This window comes from Microtus ochrogaster, chromosome 2 (genome assembly GCF_000317375.1).
Source record: "Microtus ochrogaster isolate Prairie Vole_2 chromosome 2, MicOch1.0, whole genome shotgun sequence".
Taxonomy (NCBI): Eukaryota; Metazoa; Chordata; class Mammalia; order Rodentia; family Cricetidae; genus Microtus; species Microtus ochrogaster.
This window is the reverse complement of record NC_022010.1, coordinates 4215703-4227079: the sequence shown is the minus strand read 5'-3', so window position 1 is coordinate 4227079 and position 11377 is coordinate 4215703. Positions and strand designations below refer to the sequence as shown.

At 51.5% G+C, this 11377-nt stretch overlaps 1 protein-coding gene across 3 annotated transcripts in view; it reads left to right on the top strand.

The window, feature by feature from the left end:
• The window catches only part of Mmab (metabolism of cobalamin associated B), a 14209-nt gene extending 10375 nt beyond the window's left edge, over positions 1-3834 (top strand). Inside the window, exons 8-9 of one of the 3 annotated variants that reach the window (XM_005344263.3) lie at positions 118-177; positions 1732-3834. In XM_005344263.3, the coding sequence (XP_005344320.1) occupies positions 118-177; positions 1732-1819 (148 nt within the window). In that variant the 3' untranslated portion in view covers positions 1820-3834. Of the gene's footprint in view, positions 1-117; positions 200-1731 lie in introns of all 3 variants that reach the window. The other 2 variants (XM_013349403.2, XM_026787382.1) reach the window with 2 other exon arrangements.
• Positions 3835-11377: the final 7543 nt, after the last annotated feature.

Genomic DNA, 11377 nt, shown 5'->3' with positions numbered 1-11377 from the left:
GTGCCCTGGCTCCTGTGTGTTGAGCCTAGACATGGAACCTGACTTCATCCATGCCCTGGCTACCATATGTTGAGCCTGGCCGTGGAACCTGACTGTGTCCGTGTGTTCTCTTTACAGTGTAGTGCCTCTTGTCCAAATGGGAGAAACGGATGCAAATGTGGCGAAGTTCTTAAACAGGTGCTGAAGTGGAGTATGGCAGGTCTCTGAACCTCCAGGCATGCTGTGAACCCTAAGAGCATCCATAGCTAAGGCCAACACCTCTCCCTCATTCCCTCCCTTGCTCCCTCTTCTCTCCTCCTCCCACCCCCAGCATGTATGTCTGTGAGTGTGCTGTCTGCAGGCCAGCCCTGTCCCACTCTGTGAGGTAAGGCTCTGGTTAGGAAGTGCCAGTAAGAGCCAACAGAGGCACACCTAAATTAAAGGGGCAGGCTGCTCTCTGGGTCTGTTCATGGAGACTGATGCCCAGGGCCTTGATGGTAACCGACAGGAAGCCTGTCCTGCCAGCATCTCTACCTGAACACCCTAGGTGACGCACAACCCTGCTGAGCTCAGGCCCCAGTGCCGTGAGCCAGGAAATCCAGCAGTGCCCTGCCCTGTGGTCAGCCTCTGCACCACAGCTGTACCTCAGGCTCAGACATGGGCCAGTGGAGGACTTGAGGAAGTTGGGGGCTGCACCCAGGAGCTGCCTAGTCATGGAGACAGTGACCTCATAATGCCTGACGGTGGGATGTCCCGTATTATCCCCACCTCCCCCAGATGTAGACTTCTTGGATCCTCACAGGTTCCCTGCCTCCTGGGTGGGATGCCACCTAGACTGAGTGAGAGACAGCTCCTTTTTAACTCAGAAGAACTGCTGGACATCCAGTGTTGTGTGGGTCATGGCAGGTCATCCTGACTCCCTGCAGGTTCCCAGGAGTCACCAAGAAAGCAGCATATCCTTCCCTAGGAACACAAGGTTCAGAAGGGCAGTGTAGAGTCCCGTGGTCCTGCTAGCCAGCAGTGGGCCCCAGGAGTTAGCAGTAGTGCACCAGATGGGAGGGAAGAGGAGGAGGGGAGCAGCAGGCATGGAGGAGAGAGTGGCAAAAGCTAGCTGTTAGCCTCCAGGAGCTGAGGCAGAGCCCTGTAAGTACCTCAAGGTGTAGCATCACCTGGTAGTCTCTGTCCCTTTCCCGTAGAAGGCCTCTTGTCCTGAGCCCATCACTGCTGGGTCTGCGGAAGAGGTGGGGATCTAGACGTTGATCATGAGACTCCTTCAGGCCGCTGATTCTCAAGTGGGGCATTAGCAGAATCTAGAGATAGTCTGGGTGGTTGTGTCTAGTTCTGGTGCCACTGGCCACTCTGCATGCACAGGAGAGCCCTAGCCATAAAGAATAAGACTCAACCTAAGGCCTCTATGCAAAATGTGACTCCTGATCCTGTCTGGGATTGGAGCTGACCTGCAGACTCCTGGTCTGTGAAGCTCCCCTGAATCCCAGATATCACATCCCTGTCACAAGAAATGGAGAAGCAGCTCAAGTAGCCAGCGTTCCTAGGCTCCACCCTAGCAACTGAGGGTGGGCAAATAGCCTGTGCCCACAGGAGCACTCCAGGAGTGCTCCAGCCCCACCATCCATCATACCACAGGGTGCTCCCGGTTACGAGAGTCACCTTTCCTGCTTAAAGACCAGCTAGGCATGAGGCAGCTGGTGTCAGTCTCACACCGGTCCTTGTTGCTTCTTTCTGCCCTTCCAGACTCAGTGATTACCTCTTCACTGTAGCTAGATATGCAGCCATGAAGGAGGGCAGCCAAGAGAAGATATACAAGAAGCGTGATGTGTGAGACACGTGGAAATGGTGAGAGCCTCGGAGGCCCGTCTGGAGAGACTGTGGTGTTAACAGAATGGAAGTGGGGCTGAGGTAGACTTGGGGTCACCTCACACCCCCTCTCAGACTCCTGCTGGCTTCCCCAGGCACGTGGGACTGAGCTCCATACTGCTGGAAGGAAAGGAACACTGAAGGCTACTAAGAGAAGGGGTCACTCAGCATTGGGACTGAACATGGGGAAGGTTTGAATCGCACACTTGGGGGGAGTGTATATAAGAGAGAAAGAGATGTTGCTGCCAACTCAGGCTTCTCAAGGATTTGGAATGTACCAGAGGCCCCTGAAGTTACCAGTGCCAACACTGAGCCCTCTGCTGTCGCACTGGGCTGGTGACTGCTCCTGTGAGCCACACCACACTGTGTTCTATTCCACTTGTCACCGCTGCTGCTCCTCACTATGGAATGACATTGCCAGTGGCGCTGTGCCCTTGAGAAGAGGGACATTTATGAAAGGCTGAAGGCAGCCCTGAGAGCTTACGGATTCCACACCTGCTGGTAGGTAGTGACTGCGGAAGCACAGGTCAGGGATGCTGGCTCAGCTCAGCGCTCTCCACTATGCACCTGCTTGGCTTCCATGCTAGCTGTGGGTGGACTGGCCTCTAGCTGCCTTCCTTGTTCAGTCAGCAAGCATTTGACTTCAGCCAAGTGCCCTCCCTCCCACCTTCCTGCTGCTGCTTCAGGCTGGCAGCTACACATATATCTATCTTTTGGGGTCTTTAAAGGGTAGATGCCTGGGTAGGAGGAATACCTCCCCGGGAGGCAGTCCCATCCAATGCCAGTACAGCCACCATAGTGAGGCACAGATCAGATATGGAGTTGGTGCTGTGTGTGCTAATGTTCCGGGCCTGGGGGGACGTCTTGTTCCAAGAGCTTGTAGCAGCAGCCACCTACAGCCACCGCTCCCCCTAAAAAGACAGACTGAACTCAAGGAAATAGCAGCCTAGACCCCTAGCCTATGCCTTCAGCATTCTTGGGTAGCTCTTACGGTAGATCTCAGTGTTCAGGCTCCAGGCATTGCCTAGCCTTTTGCAACCGCCCCCAGTCCTCATGGGGCAATTCCCACTGTGCGCTGGCACAGCTGCCGAGCTGTTGCTTTAAATTGTACCCATTTATCACCGATCTCTCTCCACTTGCATACCTCACTCCTTGAAAAGATTGCAGGAAGGCTCCCTATCTTTTTTAAAAAAATTTGTCAATAGCTGTTTCATTGAGATACAATGCCACCTACCAGAAATTTCTTTTTAAAATGGACAGTCCAGTGGGTTTTATGATATTGCCTAGTTTTTGCTACCTCATAGCTCACACCCGTGAAGATGGCTCTAGTTTGGGACAGTATTCACCTTCGTTAGCAGAGGTGCCCCCCTCCCTCCACAGTGGTGCCTGCCAGTGCTACAGAGGGGCCCCAGGCTCCTGCTCACACTGGACCTCCGCACTGGGAGTGGGGTCACGTTTCTGCAGGAAGGGAAACTGAGGCTCAGAACTGGCCTAGGGGTCTCATGAACCCCCACCCCCAAGCCACCAGCGCTCAGCAGTCGTTTTAATCACAGCGGTGTCAGGCACTAATAGATCTGCAGTCGCGTTGCTCAGCCGAGTTTCCCCTAACTGATATTTCATGGCTATTGTTAGTGTGCATTCCTCACTGAGTAATTTCCCAAGCCTGAACTTGTAGCACATCCCAGTGATAAACGTCCCCAGTTCCGAGTCCCCTGTCAGCTGCAATGTCACCCTTACCTCCTCCCGAGCACCTCCTGACAGCCCATCCAGTTTTATGATCCCTCTGTCCCAGTGATCATGACTGAACCTTTAAGAATCCAGACGCATTTCAAGTTTAATTGAATAAAATTCTTGGTATAATAAATTCCGCATGAATGCTACATAAATCAATGCCTGGAAGGATTTGTGGCTCATCTCTCTCCCCAGATGGGGTTCGAGGATCCTGCTGGCAGTGCTGTACCCAAGCTGGTCCTGTCTTGATCACCAAAAGGAATAAATTTGCCTTTGGGGTCCTTGTGGAGGGTGTGTCTTCTGCTGTCATGGCCTAGGATTGATCTTGGAGTCCCTCCTGGAAGATGGCACTTTTTCCAGGCAGGGCAGAAGACAAGCACACCAGGGGTTTGGGGAAGGGTTTCAGAGTCATATACGTTATAGAATCAGAACTCCCAAAGCCATCTTTGATTGCTTTGGAATCCTGGAGAAGGCTGTGCACACACTCTCTTTAGAGTGGTGTACACATTCTAGGTTATCGCCAAGTTTGCATGCATCCTGAAAGTGCATGTAACCCCAAGGTAAGATTCCCAGGCAAGCTGGGCACTGTGGCACATGCCTGTTGTCCCAACAACAGTGGAAGGCTGAGGCAGATGGACTGTGCGAACAACCTGGGAGTTTAAGACCAGCCTGGGCAACATAGCAAGACCCTGTCTCAAAAAAAAAATAATTTAAAAAACCCAAAAATAGCCGGGCGATGGTGGTGCACGCCTTTAATCCCAGCACTCGGGAGGCAGAGGCAGGCGGATCTCTGTGAGTTCGAGACCAGCCTGGTCTACAGAGCTAGTTCCAGGACAGGCTCCAAAGCCACAGAGAAACCCTGTCTCGAAAAACAAAACAAAAAAAAAAACCAAAAATAACAGCATCCTCTTCAAAAGCTAAGTGTGGATCCATGGCGTACCTTCCTCCAGCAGCCACTTAGGGTTTCACGGAGCCCCCAACCTTGAAAGTGAGAAGGCATGCCTGGAGCTAGAGACGGGGCCTCCTGGGAGCCTTGGATGTCTGCAGAACCTGGAGGGACAGTGAATGACTGACAGGCACACAGCTCCACGCTGGCCTCCTAGACCCCGAGAACAGACCTGTCACTTGCTAGCCTCTGAACTCTGGACACTGTGGTCATTTCTTTATCCTTACCTTCTCACTGGTAAAACGACGAAAGTCTTGGGGCTCTGTGGCCACTGGGAGAGCATGCGTACTTAGGAAGTGTTCGCCAGGGCCCTGGCAAATGCTAGCTACTGATACTTGAATTCAAATTCCAGCTTTGTCACCTTCAACAATTCCTTTAGCTACCATGTAGCCTAGGCTGGCCTGGAACTTCTAGACCAGGCTGGCCTGGAGCTTGTGATCCTCGCACCTGAGGGCCCCTTCTGCTCTAGAGCGCTGGTGGATGAGTAGGGTGTACCGCTGTGCCTGGAACGCTGGATAACAGCAGCTTGCTGAGATTCGAGGCTGACCACTGGCCTGGTCGGTGTAGCCGTTATGGCTGAGCAGCTTTGTCCTCTTCAAAGCCATTCTGAGCCCTGGGTATGGTGCCAGGCTTTGAGGTGGGGTTTTGCCACAGAGCCAGCTGACCTCAAACTTATTATTCCCCTGCCTTGGTTCTCTGGGTGCTGGAATTCTAGGTATGTGTCACTAATCAGGTCATGTACAGAGCTTTGCTAACCCTCACACCCTGGGCTGGGGAGATGGCTCAGCAGGTAAGGCCACTTGCCACGGAACTGATATTCTGAGTTTGACACCTGGAGTCTGCATGGTGGAAGGAGAGAACAGGCTCGTACAAGTTGTCCTCTTGATTTCTATGCATACACAGTACATGTGTGCACATAAACACACACACACAAGATAAATGTCAACAAAACCTTCACAGCATGACTAACCCCGAGAGAGCACCTTGCCCACAGCAGCTCCAGCAGGCTACCAACGGCATCCTTGGATTACAGACTAAGCCGAGGCTCTGGGAAACGGCACCATGGCTGGCACTGTGCAGTGAGAGGCCACTCTGGGATTTGAGCTCGGCTCTTCCTCTAGCCTGCTTACCTCTGCATGGGGACCACACTATACCTGTCCTGCTGTAGTGGCTGCAGAGCCTGTCATGTTCTCCAGGGTGGCCTTCTTTGGAAGTTAGCTACTAGGGTATGGCTGGAAATTAAGAGAGGCAGACTGCTTCTCTAGAAGAGGAAAGAATCGAAAGCTCCCAGAGGACCCTGGTCATCCCAGCCAGACATAGCCATTCCAAGTAAAATGAGAAATAGGTGCCAGTTGCAAGTGTTGCAAGTGACACAAAGGCCCCCAGAGAACCAACTCTAGACCTGGGGTGCAAGGCGACTTCTCCATCTGTCAGTGTCCTAGACGCAGCCCCTCATGGCTGATCTCAGGTCACAGGCTCTCTGGTCCCCCCAGCCATCTGTAATGCCCACATCCTTCCCCTGCTAGTAGGTGCCTTTCTTTATGATCACCTTGGAAGGGTCGAGCAGACATATGTTGCTAAAGGGGCGTTTGTTCTTGTTTATAAAATTTATGGCTTCACCTCAATTACACACTGTCAGATTGGGAAGGATCGGCCTCAAAGCCTCTTGCTGCCTGACTGCTTCAGACGTGCGTACATCTGTTAACTCCATGGGAGCTGTACAGGGAAATCAGGTCTGCTATAACTCAAGCTCGCTGTCCTGCCACGAGGTATGAGCTGCAGGCCTTGGGCAGACACAGCCAGGCATGCATGTGGGCAGGGAGGCGGCTAGCAGCTGCGATGGCCATGCCGTGTGGCCAGGTGCATGGACTGGCCAAGGCTTCTGTCAAGGTGCTTTAAGCTGGGGAGGATGCGAGAGAACTTTCGTTTCCGTGGCCTTTGGAGTTCAGCTGCAGTAGCCCAGCAGCTGGAGAGAGTTTTGAGCCTGTGGCTTTCCACCTGGCCGTATCAGTGGGAGAAAAGCATGCATCTCCAGTGTGTGGCAGGGAGTTGAAGGTGGGCATGAGTTTTAGAAGGAGATTTGGCAATATTCATGACAGTGCATGTCCCGGGCCTGCAAGTCTGCCCCCGCTAACATCTTAGAGGGAGATGTGTCTCAGTGGAGCCCAGAGGGTCTTGCTCAGCAATGTTGCTCATTGCAATGAAAACCTGGACACTCATGTGCAAGACAAGGCAGCTGGGTGACTCGGTGAGTGCACCATTCAACTAAGGGACCATAAGAAATGTCATGACCTCCGTAGTAAGTGGGTATGGGGACCTGTTCCAAAATGCTATGCAGTGAACAGTTTGAATCCTGTGAAATCAATATGCGTGTATATACCACAGGAAGGCTGTGTGTTTAACGGTGCTAGCCTCTATGTGGGAGTATCATGGGTTAACACCATTTCCTTTTTTTGTCTGGATTTTCTAACTGTTCTGCAGTGGATTTACGTTAGATTTAAAGAGGGACAAGGGAGGGGCTGGAGAGATGGCTCAGTGGTTAAGAGCATTGCCTGCTCTTCCAAAGGTCCTGAGTTCAATTCCCAGCAACCACATGGTGGCTCACAGCCATCTTCTGGCCTTCAGGCATACAGACAGAATATTGTATACATAATAAATAAATAAATGTTAAAAAAAAAGGAGGGACAAGGGAGAATGGGAAGAAGTGAAAGCCAGGCCTGAGCGTGAGGCTCAGGTGGTAGAATGCTGTCTAGCATGCACAGAGCCCTGGGTTTGGTCCCCAGCATGGGATAGGCAGATGGGTGTGGTGCTGTGAGCTAATCCCAGGACTTGGGAGATGGAGGTGGTAGTATCAGAAGTTCAAGGACAAGGCCATCTTGGCTACGTACCAAGTTTGAAGTTAGCATGGGCTACCTGAGACCCCGGCCAAAGAAAAATAAATAGAAAGACCAAAAGAAGGGGGGTGGGGAGATGGGACTGAAGAGGTGGCTCAGAGGTTAAGAGTACTGGCTGCTCTTCCAGAGGACTTGAGTTCAATTCCAGGTAACCACATGGTGATTCACAACCATCGGACAGCTGGAGTCACATTAGTCCCTGGAGGATGACCACCCCTAGATCCTCCCCACTACCCATGAGTGCCCTCGGATATTATCTTAGAGTTCTGCTGCTGTGGAGAGGCACCATGACCATGACAATTCTTAGAAAGAAAAGAGTTAATTGGGGCTGGCTTACAGTTTCAGAGGTTTAGTCCATTGTCATCATAGTGGGAACATGGCAGCGTGCAGGAAGACATGGTGCTGGAGAAACGGCGGAGAGTTCTACATCTGCATCCAGACCAAGAGAGATTAGCCGGGCAGTGGTGGCGCATGCCTTTAATCCCAGCACTCGGGAGGCAGAGGCAGGGGGATCTCTGTGAGTTTGAGACCAGCCTGGTCTACAAGAGCTAGTTCCAGGACAGGCTTCAAAACCACAGAGAAACCCTGTCTCAAAAAACCAAAAAAAGAGAGATTCTGGGCTTGGCATGGGCTTTTGAAACATCAAAGCCTACCTCCTCCAACGAGGCCATGCCTCTTCATCCTTTCAAACAGCGCCACTCTGTGGTGGCCAAGCATTCAAATCTATCAGCCTATGGGGGCCATTCTTACTTACCAAAGGTACCGGCCTAGGGAGAATATGCATGCAGCTGACTGGCTGGAGTCCAGCCTGGGAATGCAGACTCAGCTTGTACTCTGGGGCAACTGAGGATGAAAGTAGCAATCCCATCCCATCTGAGGTGCCTCACTTAGGAAAGCCTCCACCCATCTCAGCCAGAAGTTGGGGACTGTTATCTCTCTCCTTGACCTGCGACAGCATCTTTTATTGGCCCAGACCTCACCTCAAAAGTACACAAAAGAACTGTCATATTTATTATCCCACGGCTTTACATCTGTTGTAGGAGCTGTGGGCTGCATTCCTGCTGCCCTGCTCCCAGCCGCATGGCTAGCTTATGCCCTGAAATAACAACACACAAACTGTATTCATTTAAACACTGCCTGGCCCATTTCTATTAATGTGTGTAGCACCAAGGTGTGCTTACTGGGAAGATTCTAGCCTACGTCCATCCTGGGTCAGAGCTTCATTGCGTCTGCCCCAGAGAGCAGAGCTAAGGCGTATGAGCTCACTTCCTCTTCCTCCCAGCATTCTGTTCTGTTTACTCCACCCACCTAAAAGCTGGCCTATCAAATGGACCAAGGCAGTTTCTTTATTAGCCAATGACCTTCCTCTATCGTACATCCTGAATCCTGGACAAGGGGGCACACTGACAGGTGGAGAGATGGGGCTAGCATGCCATAGTCAGCAAGGGCAAACTGGGACCCAGTTGTCTTCTCTGTTCTGCTGTGAGCAGAGAAGGGCTGACCCCAGGAGGGGAAAGAGAAGATAATCCAGTAGATTACCAGTTATAAGGAAGGAGATTGAGCCAGGAGACTGGATTCTACAGAGGGAATTTGGTAATCTACTAGCAATGCCTGCCATGGCCTCCTAGAATAAGAGACACACTTTTGATACTTCTACATTCTTAGGGTGAAACCCTCACTGATCTCAAGGAGGAAAGGCTTCATAAGGAGTTGTGGTCTCCAGACTACCTAGGGGATCAGACTGCCCCTCCAAATCAGTCCGTCAAAGCGATGTTCAACAACTCACGAGAACTAACTAGCGGAGGAAACATTTCCAAGAACTTTGAGGTGACAAATCAGGGCCATAGATCTCTAAGAGCCAAATGCTTATAAATCTGACTAATTAATTAGTCAGCCCTGACGAGCTCCCCACCATAATTCAGCATCTGCAATTAGATTTCATATTAAAGCATGCAAATTTAAGATTAAAGCCAGTGAGAGATGGTGTGACAGGTCCACCCCCTCCAGCCTCTGCCATCCCGCACCACCAGCTCCTCCGGGGGCAAGTTCTAGAATCTTCCCTTCTGCCACTTTGTTTCCCAGGCCCCCATTGTGCTGTGCAGTGCTGTGCCCAGCTTCTCTCCTGGAAGATGGCTTCATTTAAGTGGCTCAAACATTTGCTTCAGGAACATTTGGGGACTTCTAGGTTGCAAAGTCCTGCAGCCGAAGGTCATGATGGAAACCTCTGTGGAGGCAGCGTTACCTGGCTGCTGGGGACCAGTATGCCGTGGAGAAGCAGGGGCTTTGGGTTCAAGCAAGGTGACTTGGGGGAGGGGCTCCACACTAATTCTATGATTATTTTAGATAGACTTTTTTTTTCAAGGAGGGAGGGGCCAATGGCCCAAGGCTGCACAGCTATGCTGCTCACAGTGCACAATGGTGTTTCAATCGATGAAGAGTCACGTTTGACAGTGGCAGAGCAAGTGACATCATAGCTTTGTGAGAACATTCTGTGATGTTCACATTCTAATAACATAGCCGGGGACAGGTTTCTAAGACGGTATCCCCACCAAAAGGTGACATGTGGCTACTTTATTGGATAGTCAGGTGGGCAACTGACAGCTGGCTGGGGAGGACACCCTCAAGTCTGGTGCTTCCCTTTGACTGGGAGCTGGGGGCCAGCTGCTGCCCCATAGCCTGTCACTTTCTATCAGTTTGCAAGAAGCCAGAACTCAGAGTCCTCACTATAGAAACTCTCAACACAGGTGTGGTTGTGTCAGCTTCCAGAAGCCTTTGCAAGGGGGTGGGGCCAGCAAAAAACTGCAGACAAGGGACAGGGCACCCCTTTAGCTTTGCCTAGAAGCTTCTCCCATTTTTCTGCCTTCTCAGTCCCAATGAGGGCTTTGAGGTGTGGCACAGCTGTGTTTGGACCTGGTATACTAGGGTGACAGTTTCTGAACCTCAGTTTTTCCAGCTGTTAAGGGGGCATCAGAACAGGGTGACCCAGAACACTGGTGACCAGGGTACACAATACCACATTGTAGATGGAAGTTTCTACACCTGGTTCCACAGCCATTCAGTCCCAAAGAATTACACAGCGGCTTATATTCATTATAAACTGTTTGGTCTATTAGCTCAGGCTTATTATTATTTAGCTCTTATGGCTTAAATTAACCCATAAGTTTTGTCAGTGTTTAGCTACGTGGCTTGGTATCTTTTCTCAGTAAGGCATTCTCATCTTGCTTCCTCTATGGCTGGTGACTGAGTCTCTGCCTTTCCTCTTCTCAGAATTCTCCTAGTCTGGTCACCCCTCCTATACTTCCTGTCAGTCAGTGTTTTATTAAACCAATACAAGTGACAAATCTTTACAGTGTACAAGAGCATTATCCCATAGCATCCCATTTTTTCTTTGGATTAGGTACAGCTCCTTGGAGTAGGGACAGTGCCCACATTGCTCATGGCTGCAGCAACACCCGCCCAGCCTGAGGCACAGGAGTTCTCTGGACCTATTTGTTAGGTGAGTGAATGCCCGTCAGGTTTCCCTGGCCAGCTCTGGCTGGAACACCTGCCAGCTGCTCAGTCCATCTGGCACCATCTGGGCCAGTGACAAACCATCCAGTAGACCGTATACAAAAGCCCCCACAGCACATACAGGGCTATTCCCTCCCCCTGGACAGTGTCCTGTGTGGGACAGGAGCAGATTTTGGGGTTCATGGGAGCCCTGATGAGCAAAGGATCCTGGATGCAGATGCCTGGCCAGTGGCTAGGGATGGCAGCTATCTAGTGAGCAAAGCAGCATGACCTTTGCCCTTGGCTGAGCTCTGCCCCCTCCCTCCTCAGGAACCCTCTCCTGAGTCTGGCTTTGCCCCCACTGGCTTCAAAATTCCAGTCTGGAAGATAGTCCGAGCCCTAGCCCCTGCCCTCCACACAGCAGGGCAGTGAAGTCACTGCCCAGGGCTGAGTCTCTGTTGGG